This window comes from Pleuronectes platessa, chromosome 5 (assembly GCF_947347685.1).
Source record: "Pleuronectes platessa chromosome 5, fPlePla1.1, whole genome shotgun sequence".
Lineage (NCBI taxonomy): Eukaryota > Metazoa > Chordata > Actinopteri > Pleuronectiformes > Pleuronectidae > Pleuronectes > Pleuronectes platessa.
Window position 1 is genome coordinate 22,625,471 of NC_070630.1, and position 26,743 is coordinate 22,652,213.

General features: G+C 40.6%; 1 protein-coding gene across 1 annotated transcript in view; it reads right to left on the reverse strand.

Annotated features, from left to right (window-relative positions):
- zgc:153039 (uncharacterized protein LOC767698 homolog) overlaps positions 1–24,389 on the reverse strand; it is a 58,458-nt gene extending 34,069 nt beyond the window's left edge. Inside the window, exons 1-6 of the mRNA XM_053422455.1 lie at positions 23,862–24,389; positions 19,158–19,292; positions 17,976–18,113; positions 17,432–17,746; positions 14,925–15,032; positions 14,729–14,840 (exon numbers count right to left, since the gene is read on the reverse strand). Coding sequence (XP_053278430.1) covers positions 14,729–14,840; positions 14,925–15,032; positions 17,432–17,746; positions 17,976–18,113; positions 19,158–19,292; positions 23,862–24,081 — 1,028 coding nt within the window. The 5' untranslated portion in view covers positions 24,082–24,389. The remainder of the gene's footprint in view (positions 1–14,728; positions 14,841–14,924; positions 15,033–17,431; positions 17,747–17,975; positions 18,114–19,157; positions 19,293–23,861) is intronic.
- Between the last annotated feature and the right edge of the window lie 2,354 nt (positions 24,390–26,743).

Below are 26,743 nucleotides of genomic sequence, written 5' to 3' on the forward strand. Positions count from 1 at the left end.
ACAGTCGTACAATGTAACAGTTTCTATTTTATACCTGCCTGAAAATGAAACTGAAATAAAACAGAGAGCTTACCTGATGGCCAGAGAATCAGAAGGGCAAAAAAAACTAGAATTGAAAATTTCACATGACAAAGATTACACATATACAGTCTGTGCAGCCACAGACAATGTTTATCGTTAGATAACATTCATACCAACAGATCCAAACCAAGTAGTTCAAAAGGTTCAGAGTCATTTCAAACTCATCTGTTCTAGAGGGGGAAATATGCCCATGTTCAATGAAAAAGACCAGGGTTGAAGAGGAGGTGATGATTACTCTGCCAGGGTGCCTAATCATGAGATCCTGGAGTCAGGGGCTCACTCCACCAAGAGAGAGTGTGAGTGTGTGTGTTAGGGTGTGTGTGTGTTAGAGTGTGTATGTGTGCGCGTGCGTGTGTGTGTATAACAGATGCTGCACTAGACATGGCGGCAGAGAGATCAGAGAGTACAAAAACCACTGCAGGGTGTGGATGATTACGACCTGCCCCCCCCCCCCCCCCCCCCACATCTTTTCAATACAACACAGCCAGAAAGAGGAGAATTAGACTGCAAAATATTTCTCTCTTTCCATCTAACTCAATCTCTCTATTTGGAGGCACACAACCACATCCAATCCATCCATTCCCCCTCTCGAGCCACCTTCACCCCCTCATTATGATATTTTAAAATCGACTCAAGATTTTTCTTTTCTCTCTTTAACATTATTTCTACTTGAACCAGTGTCCATTCTCTCCCTCCCTTCATCTCTCTTATTTTTCTTGTAATTAAAAAGTCTCATCACGTTTTCTTTCAGGTCCAGTGATTTTAATACTTATTATCATGGCCCTATTAGGTATTGTTCACTCCATCCAAAGATCTGGGCACACTATTATTTCACATTGAACCGGAGAGGCAGGCAGTACACACATTCGCACAAACACACACACATGCACACACACACATGCACACACACACATGCACACACAAACACACGCACGCACGCTCACAAACACACATAGGCGCGTACATCCACATTGCCACAAATCAACTAAACAAAGGTTCTGTGGAGAAGTTAACATCACCCTCCAAATTAGGAAATGCCAACTACTTTGTTTATTTGGGGTGTGTGTGTGTGTGAGTGTGTGTTTGTGCGAATGTGTGTTTGTGTGTGGTATGAGCACTGCAGAGAAAAGTTTACGAACAATAGCTTTAATCAAGAGTGTCTGACATATTCATAACGCCCCAAAAAACATTCAATGGACTGATACGCATGCACACAGTTGAAGTGGGTGTCTCAGTGTGCTTAGCATGCTAAGCATGATGAGTTATTAAATTTCAGTGTGCGTGGGAGAGAGGTGAGTGATGATGTGGGTCAAACCTTATGGGCTGATTATTAATTTCTCTGACGTGCGGCAGGAGCAAAATAAATCTTAAAAAAAAAAGGTTGACATTTCCAAACTCGCTCCCAAAAACAAAGCCACTGCAAAGCGGATGACAGCTGACAAATGGTGTGTCTGTGTGTGTGTGTGTGTGTTTGTGTGAAAGGGAGAGAGATAGGCAAGGCGAGAGAGATTGTCCATATGTTTGAGCCATAAAAGAACCAACAAGTCTGTGTTTATAATTTTCTGTTTCTTGGGAAGCTGTGTATTCATTACCAACAGAGTATTGCTCATAAGTGACTCAAGTGTGTGTGTGTGTGCGCTGTGTGTGCGTGTGCGTGTGCTGTGTGTGTGTGTGTGTGCGTGTGTGTGTGTGTGTGCGCGCTTTGTGGCCTGGATAGTAATTATTGATCAGATCATCCAGTTGAAATGAGCTCTGCCATGCACATAAAGCGGCGATCAAAGCATGAGGGAGTGAGTGACAGATTAAAAGAGCTAATTTAGAGAAGGAGGAGGAAACAAAGCTAAACGACTAAAGGAGCCCACAGAGATGTTTTGCTGATTGTTCTCACTCCCCCCCAGCCCGCCACATCCTTCAGCTCATTTGTTTACCATTTTTGTTCAAGCCCTCGCTTGTGTATTCATGCATATTCATCTTTTAATCCATCATTTCATGTGTTTGTGCTTCTGATAATTCACCAGCGCTTTGGTCGAACATTATGGATTCATTATCTGGAATTTTTCAAATGGGATGAAAGATGAAGTGCTGACACCAAGTTTGTTTGTGTGTGTGTTCAGGTGCATTACAACATCAGCAAAAAGATTTCCATCGCACTGTGAGCTCCTGCTGCTGCAGATCTTGGTGATCTCCGCTCATATAGAGGGCTAGGTCACTCCTCATCAGGTCCAGCATAACGATCCAGGATCATCTAGTTTAATGATCCTGAGTAAAACGGCTTCCAAATGTCCAATAAATGCTCAAGTGGGGTCAGAGCCACGAGATGGCACTGCCTTATGGCTAACATAAGTGTTTTGCTCATTGCACCATTATCTTACCATTTGTGTCTCTATATATGGACATGCTCCTGTAAGGCAATACTCTGAATCCGTGTTGACTGTAAAGGTTGGTCCCTCTGACCTACCTCTCAATTAATAATACAGCATTTATCAACAGCATGTATTATTATTGTATTTTCCTTTTTTCACCCTTTTACTCCAAGTTTGCACGCAGGCATGGGAAGATACACTACTGGTGTATTTAAATGAAAGCTTTTCTCAGAAACATAGTTCCCCCAAAATGTGCATACTTCTTGTTTTTTCCCTTTAGCTTCCCTCTTCTTTAAAAAAAGTGTTGAATGCTTAGCTAATCAATATTTTTGGTGTAACAGTGCATTAAATGACAAAGTGGCATGTAAAAGGTGTCACCCAAGATGACAAACCAACAAAGAAGTAATTTTCCACCATTTCAGTAAGAAAAAAAACCCTGTGGCAATCACTGTCAAAAACCTCAGAGAACATTTCAAAAAGTCTGAACTCTGTAACAGCCTGAACATGTGGATCTCACCTCACTAAACACCTGTGTTACCTGTACAGTCAGTATCTGGGCCGGTGGGCTCTGAAAGGAGCTCAGGCCTCTAAACCACGACCAAATCCTCTGCACAGTAACAAATGCATCAGCACGGATATACACCCTCTACTGCTGGGATTTAGTGTTGGTCTTTAGCCTCACTACACCTTCACCTCTATTTTTCCAAAGTGTATAGCCAAAGTAAAAATGAGTTGGGGGGGGGGGGGGAATATAGACACATAAAGAAGCGGAAGAAGAAAATGAAGCAAACAAAAAGTAAAACTGGAGGCAGAGAGGGGTTGAAAGAGTCAGACATGGGAAGAGGGAGGGAGAGTTAAGTGCTCTCGGGGGAGTAGACTGTGGTTAAGGATTATTTAACGGGATAAATAACTAACAGGGTCTCTGTGCACACGCTTACAATCTCAATCTCACTCTCTCACACACACAGCGTATAATTCCTCTCACTTTTCCAGAAAAGTCTAGTCTTTCTTCACATCATTTCAAACTCTCTTTTTAATTTGTCGGCTTCATTCTCCATTCAACACAGAGTATTTCTGCGGTGTCTCTTCACCCATGCATTGTGTGTTTACATTCCATCGTTTTCTTATTCTTTAGTTTGTGCCTTTTTCCCCACTGGATCAGTCACACACTTTTGTTCACCATTGTATTTCGTTGAATATCTCCTACTTTTTCTCCTGCTTATCCTTTTTAGTCCTTTCTAGCACAACTCTGAAACTGTTTGGACAAATCGAGGGGCTCTACCACCTGATATTCCAATTGTAGTTTCTTTTCTTCCTCCTAAAAGTCACAGTGACACAAATAGTGTTTCACAATGGGTCACAGACTACAGAGTTTGTGTTTGCCGTAGCAAATGTCTCCGAGTGGTAAATTACACGGGTTCTATTTTTCACTATGGCAAGCAGCTGATTAAAATAACATACCAGCAGCGAAGAGGAAACTAGGCTAAAACAAAGTAAAATGCAGGTACCAAAAAATTGGCTAAGTTACAGGGCAACTGAAGGGCAAAGACATACAAGAGCTGCATTATTTTCCTCCTGCTGAGCACATGCTGTTTCAAGTTTCAACTTTGAAGTCACTGTTTGCAACTTTGAAATGTTTAGCCTTTGGGGCCCCACAGTGAAGTTATCATGAAAGACACGTCGGCAGGCGGCCCCTCCCACCACACAGACAATTCAAGTGGATGACAGTGAGGGACAGTCCAGGTAGAAATAAGGACATTTACAATTTTTGTTAAACCCCCAACACAGACATGGCAAGTCGATTCGATATCATTTGAACTGAAATATCCAGCCGCCCTGCACTAGAGTCCTGCTACCACGCACTAAAAGGTTCCCTGCACGAAAGTTATGATCTTACCGACTATTTAAAATTAATTTCTAATGTTTTATTTTAACTTGTTTTTACCCTTTCCTCATCTGTTACATCTTTTTTTTTCCATTTTAACTTGTAAAACACCTTGTAACTATGTTTTGAATTTAGAAATAATAAAAACAACTGGCAAAGACTTCCATTGCCCTCTGTACAATAGAAATTAACCTACTGTTTAGCTCGTAAATCATTAGTTCTGCTGAGCTAAGCACAAAGTTCCCATTTCATCAAGGAAACTTATTAGTAAAATTTGATATTCCCAAAGATCTCCAACATTTGTTTCACTCCAGTCATACAGAAGACCCTTAAGAAACAAAAGCATGGTGGCGAACATGAGCGTGCTCGTGTTTTGAAGTCCATTAACTTTGACTATGATTGTTCCTCGTTTGTTCGTCAGAGAAGATTCAGAAATGTTATTGCCTTCAGCCTCATTCTTTCTCTTCCACCTCGTCCAGACAGTAGCCATTGTCAGGCAACGCGTCCAGCATCCCTTCTCTCCTCGCCCTCACTCCTTTTTCCTCTCTCCCCTCCTCGCCTTACTACCATCCCTTTTTTCATGGCACTATCAACCAGAAGCAGCATTCTTGGCCTCCCTCTCTCTTTTCTCCCTTCTCTCCCTCTCTATCGTTCATCCATCCATCCACACAGCCATGCTCCCTTCTTTTGTTATTCACCCCCTATCTTGCCACTGCAGTGATTCCGGTCACTTTCATCGCCTCTCCCTCTCTCTCTCTCTTCTTTTTCACAGTTGTCCCGATTTTCATTTATTTTTATTCTTTTATTTTTCATGGGGTGGGATGGTGAAAGCCAAATCTTCAACATGTCCCAGAAAAGTTGCAGTGATTCGAGAAAAAGATACAGGAGGACGAGCGAAAGACAAAAGGGAAAGGAGAGAAAATTGAGGATTTGGGTGACAAGAGACCAGACATTTTATAAAGACTCTATATCCATGTCTATGTCTAATTTTGATCAAATTCCAAAGGAACAGTGACGACTAGAGAGGGAAGCCCTGACGTCGTTTCTGGGTTGTCCACCGTCTAATACGACCTAGTTTCCTTACATTGAGGGTTGATGTCCACATTAGTGATTAGTGTTGATTTAAATTAATTAACAGCATTCTTCATTCCAACATGTAAATGTTACTTATTTACAAAAAATAAAAGGTACAAAGCACATGGAAAGCCCAAAAACATAAATGACCAGCGAAAGCAATATAAAGAGGTGTATTGAGCAATATTTACAAGAGAAAAATATAAAAATGAGATTAGACGGAAAAGAAGAATAAAAAATGTGTGAAACAATGACCTACCTTTACCACTAATCCTGATGATGATTTCTGCATGTACATCTGCCCGAAATTTTCTGTGTATTTAGTGGTGACTTGTAAATTGTTCAGTTAGGCCAAAAATTGTAAAAATACAGTTTTTACAGACCCGTCCCAGTTTACAGGATTGTCCTGACTCAGGGTCTTTAGCTGACTCTCGCTCACAGTGAGTTCTGAGGTCACAGGACAGACTGAGAAACAGAATCAGTAAACTGACCTGAGCTCTGTTTGTTGTTTCTTGAAGAGATGTTATCATTGATTACGTGATGTGAGGCAGAGGAAGTAAAGTGAAGACTATGTGGATTCTACGTTCTTCAGTCTGTCCCAGCCAGGTACCTAATGCTAGCCAGCCAGCTGTCTGCAGAGGACAGGCTGATGTCTTGACAACACAAACAGAGCAGATGAATTCAAGCTAGGGTTGGTTGCAGCCAACTCCCGTCGACCATCTCTTCAAAGTGATGCCTGCAAAACACATGACCATGCACTGATAACTGCTAGAAGATGACTTTTACATACGCTAACATCTGGCTTTTCAATATGCTGTAAATGTCTCTCTCTGGTCATTAGCAGTGAGAGCACGGGCAGGATGCGTGGAGGCAGGTAGCTAAGTGAGAGGTACATCAGCCAATCATTTTGTTTGCTCTGCTTGAAATGTCTGGTCGAGTTCATGACAGTCCTGCGAGGGCCACAGACAATGCCTTATTTTCTCTTTTCTCTTTGAATTGTTGATCGCAGAATCTCCACAAGTAAAATAAGAAGAATTTCATACACAAATAACCAACTCTACCTTTAATGAAAAGACGTTTGGTTTCTACCCAATCTGTGCTCAGACAGATCAGTAAAGTTGATGTCTGTAATGTATCGAATCATAATGAATAACAGTGAAATTAATTCTGGATAGCGGATCAAAATCAAATGGCATCAGGAGATCAATCAATATCTCACCACAGAGTCCATTTGGCAGCTCTTCTTGAGCTTTTAGCAGATGCTGTTGCCTTGGTGTTGCCACAGGACGTCTAGGGTCAAACAAGACATAATAACCCTCACGTCTGAGCAGAAAACAACTAACAATGTCAGGCTGAATGAATAAAGTGCATTGAAATGGTACGTCTAATTATCAGGCTACATTTGAAAAGCAAATGGGATTTCTATAAAACGCTGCCATAGAATTTATGTGCCGGAAAATTAGAGAGTGGACAGTGTCAGTGCAGAGCCTGATGAGTACATGCATGCATAGAGCGTTGTCTATGAATAAAATCCTTCCAGTGTTAGGTAAACAAAATTTCTAGGTGACACGGTTGACGATGATGTACAATTTGTGCTTTCCGCCTTAAATATCAGAAAACACAGCTGTCGATATCGCTATCTTATATTGGTATCCCCGAGTTACAATCACTGGGAGCGAGTGATAGAGAATTACAGACAAGTGGCTGGAAATTGGACTTTGGTTACGAGATTGTCGAAATTGAGAGGCTGAAAATTGGAACTGGTGAAATGGAGTTCAGTCGCAAAATGAGAGCAGCAGAAGGAGAAATTAGATAAAACATTTCAAAATGTGAACAGAAAGACTGATTCAGAAAAGCAGAGATGCACAGAGCTTCCTGGTAGAGAAGGGAGGGATAGAAAAGAGTGTGTGCATGTGTGTGGGGGGGGGGGGGGGGGGGTAAGGGTTGGTGGTATAGGCATTTAGTTGGTGATGGTTGATGTTAGGGAAGAGGGGGAAGGAAATGTGTAATTTCCACTACATTGGCACAAAGGGAGCTTCTGTCACGGTCCAACAGCCCCCTTATGAAACCACATTTAAATGAACTAGATCCAGATTTTTATTTGACTCTGCACACACTCATAAATATTAGTCCCCTAAACATGTCAAACTTTTTTATTTTTTTTATTCAAGAATCATGAATTATTCTTTGGGAAAATCAACAAAAAACCTAGACAAACACCCCTTCTCACATTGTTAAAGAAAGTGAAAACAACCCTGGATCTGCCCCTGGATCCAAATCCACACAAACATCCTTCTACCAAGTTTGGTGTCAATCCACTCAGTAGTTTTTGCATAATCCTGATAAAACAGACAAACTAACAATTACATTTGAAATCATATCCTTCGTGGCATTGGTCATTTCAGTCCATAGGGTAAAATATAGAACTGTGTGTGTGTGTGTGTGTGTGTGTGTATGTGCGCGAGTGTGTGTATAGTTATGAGGATATTTTGTCTGGTCCTCAAAAATTCAATTGGCTGTTCGGAGTTAGGAATTGGTTTAGGGTTAGGCTAATGGTTAAGGTTAGCAATTTATTTGTGATGGTTAAAGTTGGCTGGTTAATGTATTGTGCCAATGATTGTCCTCATACAGACCCCAGATAGAAGTACTTAAAGAAACACAGTGAGCATAAAAACTCACTGTTGCTCTACAGTTTTCTTGATTTCAAAACTGGTTTCATTCTGGACCACTGGTTTGCTACCGTGTGTGTGTGTTTGTGTGTGTGCGTGTGTGTGTTTTTTTTTCTTTGCTTGATTGACTATACACACACGTGTGTTTTTCTACTCCTTCTCCATGGCACCATGCGTCAGTGACCTGTGGGCTAATCCGCCCGATGCTATAGAGGCTTTTGTAATAATAACAGACTTGATGATTACAATAATTTGGATCTGCTGGGCCTTCTTTTGTCGCGCTATCTCTGACATGCAGCTTTGTGAATGCGCGTGCAATCCGTACACCCCCCGAAGTGCCTCTGTCTCTCATCTTGCTTCTGCCACACACACACACACACACACACACACACACACACACACACACACACACACACACACACACACACACACACACACACACACACACACACACACACACACACACACACACACACACACACACACACACACACACACACACACAATACCAAAAGAGCTTGATAAAGTAGCGACAGGGCAATCTGTCATGGCTGGCTAGCTGGTCACATGAGGTTAATAGATTCTCCCTCTATCTCGAATTCCCTCAGCCTTCATCGCCATCATCACCGGCCCTCTTACCATACTGGCATATCATCAGCGATAACGTCAAAAAACAGCCTGAATATGGCGCAGCTCGATTAACGGTGACCTGGAAAACAGCTGTATGGCTTTCTCATCCAAATGAACCTTTTCTCTGCAGTGCTAATGGCAGTGAGGCAGAAAACGTGCTCATACGGTGGAAGAACACTTGAAAAACTAAAAAAATAAACACTCAGAGCCGTCAGTGCATCTGCAAACTGACTCCTCATGTAGAGATGACGCCTAAAGCTCCACAATGTGCAAAGTTGCATTACTTACCTGGAATGTTTCTTAAAATATAGTTAACGCTTTATTAAATGCATGATAAAAGTAAAAAAAAATGTCTAATCTTCCATATTGTTGTTTATTGTTACAGGTGAAGATCCATTTGACAATCCCTTTACTCTAACCTCCAGGAGCTCACGGACCACAAGTCCAGGACTTCCCAGGACTTTCATGACCACTGAGACCTCCACATTCAAGGCATAATGAAAAAGCCTCGGCGGTTGATGTTAAAGCCGTGTCTGAAGTGGCTGAAGCCGTCAGCCGAGTTTAATCACCTCGTCCTCATTAAAACGAGCACACACTGACACTGATCCCTGACTCCCCCTCCTCACACCGGTGCTGTGAGATCAGCACACACGCCGACACAGGTAGGCAGCTGATAAGAGCTAAACCTCCCCGTGGAGTGGAATCATCTTCAATTGGCCACTCCCTCGACCCTGAAATACATGCTTGACTGCTCTGCCTTTAAAATGATGATGCAAACTACAATTTACCATGGGTATCAATTTAGGAGAGCCTTATGTAAAGGTTAGTTTGTCACCCACTTAATCATCCTTTTTTAACAGGGAGCTGGTTGGTAAGAGAGCAGGACTGCCACCCTTTGGACAACTCAAGCAACTACAGCAAAATCTTCCTCTGTAATTAACAAACTATCACTGGAAACTTTGTTTAAATGTTTTTCCTGCTGAGAATGAGTCAGACGGATTCAAATAACAGCCCTAAACCCATTGTGTTATTAGACTTAAACCCTTTAACTGCAGTGACACTTATTTCAATCGTTCGATTTCGCAGCTTTAAAAAGTGTGCAACACAATTAACAAATAATCTCACCAAAATGTAATTTAGGACCATAAAAGGACATTGTTTTAAGTTTTAACATAAGATATTTCAGAAAAACTTTGACAGGATGTTTACTTCCAGGTATGTTATCTTTAACTGATAATGAATGGTCTGTATGTTCCTCCTGTGGAGCCAAAAGCATGATCCCTTAATACCATAACTGAAAAATGTAATATATGACCATAGTTAAAACAAATGTTGTATATATTATCATTATTCATTATTTGTATTATTTCTTTACTCTCAAAAAACCTTTGCAAACTCTATATCCTGATGACGACCATGAGATCCGAGAGAAATCAAGTAATGGAATTTGAGATTAAAGCTGTTTGCACACTTTAGAACATGTATATGATAGTGAAGCCTCAGACTTTATAGTGTGGCAATTCAATTCATTTTGTGTATAAAGGGTGGGCAAAATAAGATATATACATATTCCCCATAAACATATCTGTTTTGCTGTATTCATTTTTTGTTAAGTATTGCTTTGTAGCAATTTGTAGAAATTGAATTCATGGACCACAATAAACTGAATGTGTAAATGTGTAAAAACTGCAGATTCTCTCCATCTCTCGCACAGACAGACACACACGCCTGCCTACCCCCTTGACATCCCATAATAATGAGACAGTGCCATAGCTGCAGTTAAACAGGAGTCTTGTCTCAGGTGCGAGGGCTTCCCTGACACGGCGCTGCAGCGGTGGCATAACATGACAGATGACTTTAAAAGAAGCAGTCGTATATGAATCCATGATAATTTGTTCAACTTGCCTGTCTGCATAATTTAATAACACAAAGAAAACCTGGTGTCTGTATGCCAGACACATGCTGGTGTGTGTGAGTGTGTGTGATTTGGAGCTGGCATGAACAACTGGCTGTTGGAGATAAACACAATGTGAGAGGATTTTTCTCCTCAGCTCTTGAGATTCCCTCCTCACCGATCAGCCAAGTTACTATTGTCTTCACACTGATCGGCCAAGTTTTTTATTAGAAAAACTAAATTATCATGTTTTTTTGAAGTAAACATAATATTTCTGAGAAATTTCCACAAAACAGAAGGGTGTGTGATCTTGCATTTGTATGGGTGACCAGTTTTCCCCTCGTTTCTACACCCATTTGCTCTCGGGAAACAGATGTTACTTTAATTCGTCTGCAATGATAAATGTTGGTCTTTTACTAAATGTCCTTCCAAGTGATCAATAAAGTTTTATGACGCACTTTTCGGTATTGTTGATAGTACTGTTTTTCCTAGGAGTGAGCCGGCCTAATGTAGCAGGAATAGAGGCGAATGTTAATTTTTTTCTGCAAGCAGAAGATGAAACCCACGGCAGCACAGAACCGCTCTCGTTTCTACCATCTGAAAGTGAGATATTGAAACAGATTGCTCACTAGTGGGACCTGTCACTATTGGCTCACTTCCCATCTCCTGATAGTGGCAGCTGTCCAGTCAATGGGCGCAGTCTTGTGAGTTGGATGTCAAATATTGTCAGGTGATTTGATTTTCCCACAGTGCACAATCAGACCATTGTGTTCATGTGGGGAAATGAAAGCAGTAGGTTCCACCCATCAAGAAAAGATCACATGGTGAAATTCAGTTATGAAAACCAGAGAGATTCCGCAAAAGCATGATGTGAAACAACACTGTGACAAATATGCAGTTGACCATTCATTCACGCTGATTGTTCTGGTCTGAGTCTGGAGAGACAAATGTCTCACATAATCCAGCATTGAGAAAATAAGTAAAATTCAAATACTTCAGACATTTGGCCTGTATGAGGACAAACAGAAACAAGTGCACAACTACACTGGCTCTCAGTAGAGCATACAACACAACAAAGCCACTACATCTCGATTTCAGCAACATTTCACAGTTTCTTTCCTTCCACCATCCGTCCAGTAATTTTTGTATAATCTCACATAAAAACCAACATACAAACCAACAAACAAACAGAAAGGGGTACAAACAGAACCTCATCGGCGGAAGCATAAAGTTAATACTCTCTTGGTGACAATTTCCGTTGTGCTTCGGAGAAATGATTATATCACATTACTTTTTCTCTACAAAGATAACACTCATATCAGTTCAATTCCAGGTCAGCCTCAATAAACTAAACGACCCAGAGCAAACCGAAGATAAGGAAAGAAGTGATGTACCGGCCATTAAAACCTACACGACAGGATTTTACAACCCATGTGTGTCTTCTGTATTTCATAACAGTCTGCGCAGCTGTGAGGAACTAGATGTTTCACTTTCAGACCCCAGTCATCTGTTCCTTATGCTGTCCTGCGTCTTTAACAGGAATCTCTTACATTTCCTCTCTACAGTAAATCAGGGTCACTTGAAAACACACATAGGCTTTCACACATGCAGCGCAGGTCTAGGCATGCAGATTACACACACAAACAAATTCTCTCTCTCACAGACAGACATACACACACACACACACACACACTGTGTGTCATGTGTCCAGATCCTGTCTAGATTCAGAGGCAGTTCACACCTGGAATCAGAATGTGTGTCAAATGTGTCTCAAGTAACTTGACTTCATCTGAGGACCAATGCCAAACAAACACACACACACACACACACCACTGCATATACTGTGTTATAAGTTACTAATCCATTTTATTTTGTATGATTTATGTGCCTTCTAACAAAAATCTTATTTTTGCAACTATTTTAACATCTTCAGGAGTTGTATGTGTGTTCACAAACCTGTTGTGGGTCTGTATCTAAGTTTGATTCACTCTGATAAAAAGGGAGGTTGTTGAAAAAGGTTGTTCAACAGTGAAATACTTTTAGTTAACAATTCCATTATTTATAGTTTTCTATTTATCCAACAGCAACTGTGGAAGTACCCCCCGGGTAAAACCCCTGGGGTTTCAGAATGACTGCTGTGTGTATCCACATGTGTCCCTGATGTGGCTCATGTGACCAGATCCTACCGTTTCCAAAACTGTGTTTCAAGCTGAGAACACGGACACACACACACACACACACACACACACACACACACACACACACACACACACACACACACACACACACACACACACACACACACACACACACACACACACACACACACACACACACACACACACACACACACACACACACACACACACCATGTGAGGGATCTTTTGTGGCCTCTTAGTTGAGTCATGTGAGTGGGGGCTAAGAATTTACTCTGTCCCACTGCCCCGAGCCTTCAATCGGGACCCCTCCACTTAAAGGTCATTTTTTCTGGTTCCAGCTTTGTACAGTATATCTAAACCCATGTGTATATGTGTGTGATTCTCAGGGGAAAGGTAGAGCCCTGCAGAGGTATAGAAAATGTGTCTCTTATCACTGGGAGTGCATGTGGTGGGAGGACAGCGTGGCAGGGTAAATGATGGCAGTATTGATCTCCGATGCTCTTTTATAGCCCTGTCATGTCAGTTTAGCACCTTAGCAACACTCGCTTTAGGGCTACATCAATACTGAGCTCTGGCACTCCGCAAAAGACAGATAGAAAGAGACAGGCAGATAGGGGGAGAGGGAGGACAAATAAATAGAAAGAAGTAAATACCAACTGCAGCATCAAGGACTCTATGCTTTACGGCTCTAAACTTCAAAGTCAGAGTGAGGACACCAGAGTTATCCACTTGTCACTGATGAACTGTTAGCTGCACGCTGACACTTGATTAAAGGAATGCTTCGCTATAAATTTATCTTGACAGAATGTCAGAGGAGGGGGGGATGTTTGACACAGGTCCTTTAGTTTTGTTTTGGCCGTAACTCTTGAGTGGACGATGACATTACTTGTAACCACATATACAAGTTAACTTTAGCCTGGCTAGGATCAACCTTCAAATGTTGTGCAACTGTCAACATGTTGCTAATTTAAACATTTAGAAGACACAGAGGAACATTTGTTTTGTATATGTATTTATTTAGCCTACTTTTAGCTCCATCTTGGACCACATAATCTGTTGTTAATATAAAAATGTTAATTAGTGCAACATTTCAATTGATCCATGAAATGAGTGCAACTGACATGGCTCCATCTTCAACATGGTAAGTGTAATTGGCCAGAATAAGTGAAAACCCCTATGTGGGTGTGCAGGGCCTTTAAAAAATGGGACATCATGTTGCAGACAGCAAGTGTCCCAGTGTACTGCTGCAGCACCAGAGGAAGAGGAGGTTGTAGCCACCATACGGAGGAGTAACAGGAGGACCTTGTGCTGACCCGTGGTTATATGACACAACTTCTTGTCAGAATTCCCATCAGACAAACCCTGGAATGATTTCTCCGCTTGATCCGCTCATTGTTTCAATGTCTACAACAGTATCACGGTCCTTATAATGTTCCTATATAGCAATTACATGGAATAAAATATCTGATTCAATTAAATTTCTATCATCTAGTTGGTGTCAAAACAATAGAGAGAGACCAACAAGCCATTCTTTCCCAGAGTTTTGTTTTCATTATTTTTCCTGTTTGCATTTTTGCAGTTTTTCCTGATGAACTGACACCTGGTGTTGGATAACGTTCACTGGAAATAAAATCAGGCTCCAATTCTGTTTGTTGAGGCAGAAAAACAAACCCTGTTTGCATTATCTGATAAGCACTAAGTGAAAACAAAACATGCTAACATCCATTTCTACCGCACTGCACTTTTACTCTTATCAACCCAGGTTTAATTAACTTGTTTGGATCTGCAGGGATTTATGTTCAATTGTGGGCCACTTCAGTGCTCACTTGTTTGTGGTTGTGTGTGTGTGTGTGTGTGTGTGTGTGTGTGTGTGTGTGTGTGTGTGTGTGTGTGTGTGTGTGTGTGTGTGTGTGTGTGTGTGTGTGTGTGTGTGTGTGTGTGTGTGTGTGTGTGTGTGTGTGTGTGTTGCTCACCGATCACAGGAGCAGGCCACCAGCACACAGAGCAAGTTATAGATGATGAAGGTGAAGATGACGGCTGTGATGGTACCCCGAGGAATGGAATAACTGGGACTTTTCAGATCACCTGAAGGACACACAGATCAGCCTCGTTGCTCAGACAGACAATCAGGTAAAACGCACACATGTACACACAACTGGCCTCTCGTACCTGACATGTTAGAACCAGCCATGATGCCGGTACAGCCATTAAACATGACAGCGAAAACTGTGGCAAAGGTCATCACAGTTTTAGTAGTATAATCCACTGTGTAGTCAGCTGTGGGAAGAGAGAACAACAGTTTAGTTCCTGTAGTTGAGCATTTGTCAACAGCATCAATCTAGTAGCAGTTAAATTGTTTTGTTAGCAGATCCTTCTCTGAACCTGCACAACACCAAACATCCTGTTTTATAGCATTTGAACTTTGAATTTACATTGTGTTTGGTTTAATGCCATCTAGCAGTGAGGCTTCACCCTCCCCTTAAGTGTGAAAGAGAACCTAGAACCAGAACTAGAACCAGTCCACAAGAGGAACTGCTTCCAAAGTAGATATGAGGGGATCATTCTAAGGTAGAGAAAAACATGAACATTTTCACTTGGAAAAACATAAATATGTTTTCATTTGTATCACATGTTAAAGTATAATTTTAAAAGTCCCTGTGTGTTTGCATTCTAGTTGGATCTTGGGATAATCCAAAGCTGGCTGTGTGTAATAATTCTCACGTGTCCCCGGCTGCAGGCCCAAGTTACAGTGTTTATGGCTCAGTCATCATGTGTCTGGATATGAATCCCTGCAAGCTGGGTCCAGTGTTCAGTTAGTTGTACATTTACTACACCTAATGGACCTTTTTCTCTGGTGGCACTGTTCACTGAACCAGAGTTACTAGTGGAGTGAAAAATTACATTTACATGATTCCTCACTGGCTTCCCACAATTGAATGAAGTTGGAATTAACACTGCAGGAAATGGAGCCAGAGGCTCTTTGGTGGTAATGAGTGGTTTGTGCTGTTGCAGCCCTTGTTTTTTCAGAAAATAAATATTTTCCCTCTTTGTTGAGAGAGGAAAGAGGTTTTTACTAATCCGTAGTAGAGCTTTTTTTTCCACAGCAGCCATTTTGACAGGAAATAGTAGGTAATCACAGGTGTCACATGAACCCGGGCTGTAAACAGAGCAGAACCTTCATTAATGTGATTGTTTATTTTGACAAAGCTAGAACTGATTAGTGTTAAAACTGTGGGAACATGGCCCAGGATGGTTTGAGTATGTTTAATTCAGCTTTTTAATAAGTGATTGAATTACTGCTTTTATTCATTTATTAGTTTCCTCTGTCTCTATAAGAGGAAATTGAGGCACAAACCATGTGGACTGGTTGCTGGACAGGTGCCAGTTTGAAGCTAAATCCATGTCAGCGCCAATCATCAAACAAGTTCATGTATTGGGGGCTGTCTGTATGTAAAAAATTAAATTAGTTCTATATAAAAGAAACATTTGTCTTTTCTGTCTCCGTTCAAATAGCTGGTTGAGATCTAGTCACTACAAAGGTCATGATATCTTTATTTAACCTGATTATGAAATAATGGATGCTGATTACACACATTTACGTACAGGAAACTCAGTTGAGTCATAGGACACAAAGTAGTATTTCGGTGGAATAAACATTCCAAACTATAAAAGACAAAGTAGTATTTGGGTGGAATGGGTACTAGAAATGCCGTCCTGAAACTGCAGCTACCAGTGGAACACACTGTTGAAGACAATGCATTCAAATGTGACCTTTGGTTCTCTGCTTTCACCCACGGACAACAATGGTGTTAGTCAGTGAGAGAAGCCAAAGCCCTGCATGTGAGGATTTACTGATATAATACATTTTAAATTTTAAACTTAAAGTCTTGACAAGCATTAATTGACAAATCACTCATTATTGCAAATTAATAACTGCACCATCATCATCTTTTGAGGGTTGTTGCAGTTTGATAAATAAGTTGAATGAACCTTGTTTTGCATCCCAGTTCAAATTTATGTTTACAGTTTAACATTGCTGAAATGTTTTGGACATTACAACAGATTAACTCTGGGTTAAAAAAAGACTTCAGTCAGAAGACAGTATTACCATGTGATGTACACAAGCTAGCATCATCCAATTTATTTCTCTAACAACAGAATTGTATTTAGACAGAAGAAATAGAATAGAACAATATAAGACTTTGTACTTTAAACACATTAAAGTTAACTGACTCTTTCAGTGCCTGCTTCATCTGTATGTGGTGAATTCAAGTCTGCTAATGTTACAATCTTTTTCTAATTCATTCAACTGAAGATTTTATTGGGAGATAAGCCGACTACTGATCGAGCAACAGTCAGCACCACAGTTAGTTTTCTCAACTCAAATGGGAAATTTAACTATGTTTTACGAAACTGTAAGAAAGTGGCCATCGCGTGGGGAACTGAGATTTGATCAACTTTTCCCATGAGTTTTAGGAACCAGAAAAAAGTCCCATCAGTGCCTCAACTACACCCATCAATGACAGACAATATGCAGCATAGTTTTTTTTTTAAACTTTTTTTACTTAATATAAATCTAAGTTTGATTTGCATATAGCAGTTAAGACACTAAAATGTTTGGTATGAACTTATTCGTGACTAAAGACCAATATTTGGACCAGCGTCCTCCAGCTTACCCCACAGGTTCCCGAGCAGCGTGTCCACCTTGAAGCCAGTGAAGTTGGCTGTAGTGGGAACCACCGGGCCCGTTCCGTTGGCCGTGGCCGAGCTGGGCAGCATGATGGTGCGAGGCCCTACGGCAAAGAAGCTGATGAAGATGGTGCCCAGGACAACCATGACCACCAGGAAGATGATGAAAGTGGCCTTGGCGTAGATGTGGGCTCCAATCAGACACACCAGCAGGCAAAGCAGGGCGACGCCAGTGGCATAGAGCAGAGACCACCAGTAGCCAGACGGCAAGACCTGGTAGGGAGAAGTGATCATAGTCCCGTCTAGGAGAGGACAAGACGTCCAGGGGAAGGTCAAGAGGGAGAAGATTAAGGGAAAGATTAGTTAATGCTTCAAATAATCCAAAGGATATATAGCATAACATTATAACAGTGAATATTAATAGACATAGAATGTTCGAGATCTCAAGATGTGACAAAAAGCAATGCTGACACTTTCAAACCATAATCCTGAACTGGCAGCGTTTCACCAGCTGTTAACAATCAAACTTACCTTCCGGCTCGCCGAACGTGCCGACGATGGCCTCGACCAGACCGAGCACGAACAGAGCGCTGCCGCACACATTAGCCAGGAAGAACATGATCCCGATGCTGCCACCAAACTCTGGACCCAACGCTCGGCTGATCATGTCTGATTAATGTTAAGCCATAGTTCACTTGTTTTTGGACACACAGTGAAAACAGGTGTGTGTATGTGTGGGTGTGTGTGTGTTTGTGTGTTAATGTTTGATTTACTTTTTTGTTACACACACAGCATCATCTCCATGACTTCAGAGGACCTTGCATTGACTTGCCCTGATTTCCTGGAGACTTACCCTCACCTTAACCAAATTACTACATGCCTAACCGTAACCTTAACCTTAATCTTAATCTTAACCTTAACCCGTAGCACTCATTTGGAGTGCTTAGTCCCTTTAACTAAACCTATAGAGTAAATCTAAATCTAAACCTAACCTTATAACATGTCTTCACCTGAGATGTAATGATTTATGTCAGTGAGGACTTGCTTTAAGTCCCCATAAGGAAGACAAGTCCCCACGATATTGTGACATTTTTGAACAACTTAATTCCTGTGCCCATACCATAATCATAATATTATGACTTAAAGGGAAATGTAAAGAATCATTTAAGAAGAATAATTGGTGATGATCCATGATTTATTCATAGCTAATAATGTACATGATCCTCTGCAGGAAATCACAACAGCAAAAACCCAAAAGCTAAGAAAAAAAGGAAGTTTGACTTATCTTTGTTTATATCAGCTGTTTGATAATATCAGCAGATATGAGTCTTTGAGTATCGGCATAGTTGTTTGCTTTTATGCAACAATATTATTTTACTAAATAAACAAAGCATAAAAGATAAGCATTTATGTCCACTTTTAAAAAAAAGTTATAAATGTAATCTTCTAAATGCAAATCAGATATATTGACTAAACAAAACTAATTAGGGTCATTACAAATTCCTGGCAGGGAAGCAGTGGCATCCCAATCCCAAGACCTCAACAGTGCCTCATGATGTGGTTAATGAACAACACTCCATTCGGAGTCACAGACAATGCACAAACGGAACAAGGGTACTGTTTGTGTTTGTGTTGGTGCAGCATGGAGTGTGGGCTCTCTGCCGACATCTTGACCATTGCTAGTGTTACTGACACTGGTAGGTAGGAGGATACAATAGGCGCCCCCAGCATCCAGGGCTCCATTGGTGGAGATGGCACAAACTGATAGCACAGTCATGCAGATGATGAAGTAGGCCACCAGGAACATGAAAATGGCTTGGTACAGTCCACACTGGCCCACCAGGAATCCTAGTCAGACAAAATAAATATATTAACAAACTCTGCCGATCAGCTGCTCAAACACAGAACTGACGGCTTCAAAAGTACCTTCAGTGTGGTGAAAGAGGGAAGCTCAACTTTCCCGAAATGAGGACACACAGTACACAGGGGAAGTGAGAGTGCACATTAATACGCACTAAGATCTCCAGCACATCAACTACGTTTCAACCACACATATGAAAACTGCCCCGACAGGGCGCACCGTGCTTGTGGTCCATGAGAAAATCTTCAGAGCTCATAATGAAAGTTGACAATAATCCAGCTTCTCTACAAGACAAACTGGAATCATATGTTGAAAATTATTCCAGTTTCTTTTATGTGTACCAGTAAATAAATGAAGTGAGTATATACCTGAAATATAATTTTGCTCTTCTTAAATCCCCCAAATTCTATCCTTGAAATTAAAATTAAGTGATATATAAATGTTACTTTTTTTAATTCCTGAATAGACCCAGGTGTCCACAGTCAGAGTGACAAGCAGAGGCAGCTTTCTTGTTTTTGAAGCACATGATTGGAAGTCGATTGAAGAGACAAGGTCCGTCTCAAACCCATTATTCAATGTGTACAACATGAGAGAGTATGACTGTGGATTATAAAATGTGAAATAAGTTATATTTACAGGAGCTGTGACATGTCACGATTATGTTGAGACTCATCAAGACAATCAAGAAAAAAGGACAAATGAAACCCGTCATTAGATTAATAAAAAATATGGATATGGTTCACTAGGCTGCACCTTCCGTTCCACACAAATGATTTGATTTACAATAATTTATAGGACCCCCACAGGGTATCAGTTGATATATTACTAGAAGCTTCTTTAAAATGTAAAAGATCTTTATAAAGGGGAAGTACCCTATTAGAAAAAGACTAAGGCTTCAGTTTACTGGATGCTCCATTGAGCTGCCAAGTCTCTGCTCTCACAGAGTTGAGACTTAAGGGTTAGGGTTATCTGTTGCATGTTACAAACGTCATCAACGTGCCCATTTGTTTGGAATGATTTATCTGGACAATAAGCTGTGTTTTCATGTTGGTTCACGCTGACATGGGAAACTCTAATTTCCAGAAATTATCCGGAGTACAGAGCATGTCTGAAAGCTATTTTACAGTAGGAGTAGGAGTACAGATGTGTCCATGCAAGGGAATATGTGAATAATGAGATTCAGCAAAAATGTAAATCTCTGACATATCAAAAGTAATTTAGTTGTCAAGATCAAAAGTCATGTACTGTACATCTTAAAAAAGCTGATGTGTTTCGGGAAACTAGTAAATGGCCAACGAGCTGGTACACTGAGGAAACCAGTTCCTGTAAATGAGCAGAAAATCCTTTACACAGGGAAGTACATTCCATTTAGCTGCAAAACAAATCAACAAGGCTCTGCAGGATGTACAAGGACATGCTCCCTTATGAACAATCAAGAGACTTAGACTTCAGAGGTTTTACCACTAGATTCTGTAAACATCTGATAAACCTCAGACACAGACATGAAGAAGCAGAGCTCTATGGACGGATGAGGCTAAATCAGCTTCCATCATAATGATGGAATACGAGGGTTTTGAGAGGAATGAGCTCATGACGCAAAGACACCACCTGGTGGTGCTGGTTCTGTTGTGGCAGTGGCAAAACCTGTACGGCTGCCAATGGTACTGGCACACTGGTATTTATGGATGATTCACTGCTGACCGAAGCAGCCTGATGAATGCAGAGCTGAGCAGGAGCATTCTGTGAGCACAGAGTCAACCTCACGGAGCAGGACAACGATATTAAACATTGGCTCTCAGTCCGATTAAACATGCGCTGTATTTGACAAAGACCAGAATAAAAGCAGAGAGACCAAACAACAAGAGCTGAACGAGGCTGCAGTGAAGCTCTGAGAGGGAATATGCAGCTAGGATACAAAGTGTCTGCTGATGGGCATGGGTCAGACTGCAGTAGGTCAATGATGGCCAAGCACTTTTAAACAGACTGTTAAATATGATTGTTTTATTGAAACCATGTGTATCTGCTCATTAACATTGGAACCTCTCAAATCTGGGCATTGTGTTTAAAAAGGGCCACAGTATATCTTTTAAAGAGTATTTTCTATATTGATTTGACATACGTGTGGCACCTTTATGTTGTGTTTGTGAAGAGTGGAACAAAGCAGAGTAACAGTCCATATAATTACGGCCTGGAGTGTATTAGCATTCCTTAAATGCTGGATACAATGCATAGTTACATACAACCTTTCATGGGTTTTTCTAATAATTACTGACGTGTGAAGCTTGCACTACAGTTTGTTTTGCATCTCTAATTAAATCACACACCACTGTTCCGTTGCGAGAGTGGATAAGGGCTCTATATACATGAAGTGTGTGTTTACATTAGGTATATGATTTATGGCTAATTGTAAGTGTGCAGATTATCCAAAGAAAGGGGGGACCCTACGTGGGTCTTTCTCTGCTGATACCCCACGCCTTCACTAAACTAGGAGGCAATTGGTTGAGTGGTTTTTGCCTAATCCTGCCAACACACAAAACAAATGCAGACAAAAACAAAAAACCCTTGGCAGAGGTAAAGACACTACTTTGTTTTAGCCTTGATGGCAATTATATGCACATTCTTGGATGATCTCTGTCTTTTTTGGTTTGAAATATCATAAAAATATCATTTGATTTACTAGTAAACATTATTCAATGATAGAAAAAATATATTTTGTTTACGTTAAAGATGTGTAATTCCCCAGGGAAAGAAGTCTCTTCGTTCTGACACAAGTTGAGAATATTTTTTTGATGCTGGGAAATTAACAGTAGTTTCACATCCACATTGGCAGTAACTGTTATTTCCTGAGCAGACTTGAACGTAACAGAGGGAGAAGAGTAGTTTGAAATGTCAACACAGCAGCCACTACGTGTGTGATCGCTCTGGTACAGCTATCTATCTACAACCGACGGAGTGAGGAGATTTTGGGAAAGTGAAGACCTTTTGGCCGGTCCTCACTTTGTGACCCCCCTTTTAATGGACTGTATGGTGGTTAAGATTTGGTTTTAGGGTTAGGGTTAGAATAGGGTTTAGGCTAGTTTAAGGGTTAGGGCTAGGGTTAGACATTTAGTTTGGATGGTTAGGGTTAGGGTCAGAGGGTAAGGACTGCGTTATGCCAATGAGTGTCCTCACAAAGATAGCTTTACAAATGTGTGTGCATGTGTGTGTGTGCAATATGCGTGTCTACAGCACAGCAGCTGACATCTCACGAGACTGTGGGCAGGGGAGGTGGAGGGGAATGAGAGGGAGTTAGAAAACAAGAAGGTACAAAGCAAAAACACACACAAGTGCAACATCTAAATACCTGGAACACAGATAACAGAAAGGAGCAGATACAACGTGTGAGGATGAAGAGACGTCTTTCTTTTAAACTTTTAAACTAAAAAATTATGCGTTTGTTATCATGACATAATGGTTTCTTGTCAGTGGTCTCTTTCATGCTGCTCTAACAGCAGCATCTCAATCCTTAGATTGCATAATGATAACTATGGTTTTACATGATGTGAACAAAAATATTCACTAACTTTTCCTTAAACGTACACAACATTACCCCAAATGACAAACAAGACTCCTTCCTCTAAAAATACCAGTTCTAGTTCCTCGGAATTTTACCAGTAGAAACCAGCAAGCTACACTTTCCCTACAGATAATAAAACTTTCAGGGACATGTTACATGAGATTCTGAATGAAAGAAAAGTCTGGTAGCACATTTCATTCACACTCAGTAAATGTAAATAAGGAGGAGAAAAGGCTTTCCTGCTGACTGGGAGAATTCATCCACCTTGCAGGTTACATGCAAAGCTGTGTGAGCCGTCTGGGGTTTTAATATATTTTACAAAGTGGAAAATTAATAAAGGGGGGGGGGGGGGGGGAGACAGAGTTTTTGAGATAAGAACCCAGAAGCTGTGGAACACCTTGCCCGAGGAAATACATCAGGCGGAGTCAGTAGCTTCCTTTGAATCAAAGCATTAAACTTACTTTTGTTGTACCACATTCCCTGAGTTTACCTACTTGGATCTTATGCTTAAATTTCTAGGACACTATTACTATTTTGTAATCGCCATCCCATCAGATGTGGGTAATAAAGTGTGCTCCATTCATACAGTCTAGTTCTGACACTGGTACCAGTGTCAGAACTGGACTTATAAGAAACAGCGGCTTGGTTTTAACTGCAGTCGTGAGTGTACAAAAACCTACAATGACTATTTTAAAGGTCCCTCAGTACTTTATTGACTTGTCAGTCTAAATCACCTTAGTGAACACTGATTTCATAAAACGATTAAAATACTTTGAGTGGAGTTTATAGGTATACATTTGCAGTAATCCATCCAGGATTATTCAGATAGAAGAACAAAATGAAACTATATTAATATCCACAGTGAGTCCTAAGGCCAGACTTCTGTATGAAGCCCTGTGTGTTTTCTAATAGAGGTTTGGTGGTTTTAACCCTAACCCATCAAGCCTGACCAGTCCCACAGAGACGTGCAGTGATTCAAGTTGACAGCCCCGGCGCTCACCTATTCTCAGGAACACCACCACGCTGAACATGGACAGCAGGGTGGGGATCACCACGCCGACGAAGGTGGACAGTTTCTTGGGTTGCCCCGTCTGGGTGGACCGCTGCCTGGGCCCGCCCGGGTGCTGGTCCGGGGGTCGGCCGGCCGGAGGCGTCCTCGGCGCGGACTCATTGACGCTGGCGGAGAGGCGGTAGTGGAGAAGCGGGGTCCGCTCGGTCATGGTGGAGCCTGCGGGTGGAGGAGCGAGCTCCTTCACAACTTCATCAATTCCCTGGACGATGGATAAGGCGAAACCCCTGACGCGTTACTCAATATGGAGTTTTGAACGGTAAAAAGTTACGCCTGCCCGGCTACATGGCGGAGCAGGACTGTGCTGAGGTCAGTGATAGAAGTAACTTCCCGTAGTAGACTTACATGATAGAAGAAGCGGCTCCGTTATCAGGTGTTAAACTGTGAGATACTGATCCGCTCGGTTTCCTGGTCCAACTCCTCACTAGAATATCATGTGATGTCTGCAGCCATAACAACAAGTGCAGCTTCCGGTTATCCCTTTCAGTATAAAAGACAGAACCGAGTTTCAGATATATGTTACAAAACTAAGTGGGGACAGAGCTGTTGTAACTAGAGCCGTGTGGAGTGCAGGCTGAGTCCGAAGCCTCCTTTCAATCAACGCTGAACATATACTTTTATTTGTCCATATTCCCTGAATTTAACTACTTCAAGTTTTATGACATTGTATTGGGTGGTCATCCTTAAATATTCCCACTTTGTTATGGTTTTATTCTTTGATGGGTTTCTTTTCATGGGTTATGATGTTATATTTCATGTTTGTAATAGTTTTTTTATGAATAATAATATGAATAAGCATTGTCATTATTATAACTACTATTATTACTATTTTATGATTATTATTATTAGTAGTAGTAGTAGTAGTAGTAGTAGTAGTAGTAGTATATGCATTCAGAGCAAATTAAATGAATGTTTGTTGTTGCTGTAACATTATGCAAACTGCAATATATATATATATATATATTGGTCTATACAAAATACCATCAGCTCTCATTAAATCAGTGGTACCATACACATGTCTACCAAGGCACTCAGAAAGTATTAAGAGCTATTTCGAAGTCATTCATTGTAATCCACAAAATGGATGAGAATCACCAGAAATACGTGCGCTTGTCTTGTTTTGGATATAAATCATTGAATTTCCGGTTGTCCCTTGTCTGTCCTTCTTAGCTTGACACATCAGCCTGTAGCGTTGGTCCCATGTTTCTGCTGATGTTTCCAGCCTGTTGCTTTGGGTCATATGATCAAGTGGGCTGGACCAATCAGGAAACCGCATTCTTTCGGACACCTGCTTGTGAGAGCTGAATCCTGGTTGTTCACTGCTAATAATGTGTCATTTGTGTTCTGCCTTTCGAACAATATTGAACTCAACATTTGAAATAATAAAAATATTAAAGAAATACTAGATGTAGTGTAGTTATCCTCAATACTCGATTATTTTCGATCATGAAACTTCTAGTATTCAAATGTAGTTTCTAGTGTAATGTGCAAAAGTGTTGTTCAGATAATTCAGAGTCAGTATTTTAGGTAGCAGTGTCATGCTATATGGAAAAGATTTACCAGATTGAATCATTTATTTATTTATAAATTTCTGATAATTATGACTACTTTAACACTATTGACATAACGACTTCAAATAAAACAGAATAGTGCAACAGTATAATGACCCATGTTTCTCATAAACATTGTAAAGTCCTCCCCAGTGAATAAACACTGTTCTATAAAGTATGTACATATTGTAAATAAAACCAGTAAATTCATACATACAAAACATATAAATTATTGCAGACAAAAAAACAAATCTTTTTGCACACTTGCATATTTAGTAAGAGTAAAAATAACTGTGCATACACTGATTTGATTGTGGCAATACAATTGTACAATTGTTTATATGTTTCTTTACAATTTATAGAAGATTTTCAAATCATTCATATTACACAGGGAGAAATGCTGCTCTACCACAATCATAAAGTGCATTTTAACTGTTCCATATTCATATTCATCATCATCATCAAAGTTTTAAATGTACAGTAACATCTACCAACTTTCCACAGCTGAAGATGAAGAAGAGATGAGGTGCTAATTTTCTTTCCTTTTCTGTATGAGAGTGGTCCACTGCTTAATTCAACACATGCCAGCTATCACCCAGCACCAACGGAGGGTGCTACAGTCACAGTTTTGACTCTACGTTGCAAGAAGTAGAAGTAGTAGAAGTATGACCAGTAAATGCCACTCACTGCCTCACCAAACATTGTCCTGTGTAAGCAGCATATCCAAATACTTCCCATCACACAACCAAATTGACTCAAATGAAGTCAAATGACAGAAAACAGCATTACAGTCACATTGCTTTAACCTAAAACATCCTGAGCCCCTAATTATGAAAAAATCCTGGCACCAATTGGTTGTTCTATGAAAAAGAAGTTACTGACTTCATTTAACTTATTTCATGTGGTTATATTGTGTCTTTGAATCTGAAGCCGACACACATCACTATCATTATCCATAAAAAAACGTTTTGATAGTTAATTGTTGTATCTTTGTTTTAGCCATGCTGGCAGCATAACTCTAGGATGGTGATGTCTCCTACTCCGCCTGTTGGTCATAAACAGAACTTTATGGGATAGTCTTGGTGATCGATTATCGTTTGGTCAGGTGCTTTCATTAGGTCACAATTTCTATATATCCAAAATGCTTTTTGATAAAAATACCTGCAGACCTAATTATATTTCAGCTTCAGCTAGACATGAGCAAATGTTAGATCGGTAACGCACTAAAGAAAGATGTAAACATCACATGCTTATCATCACCAT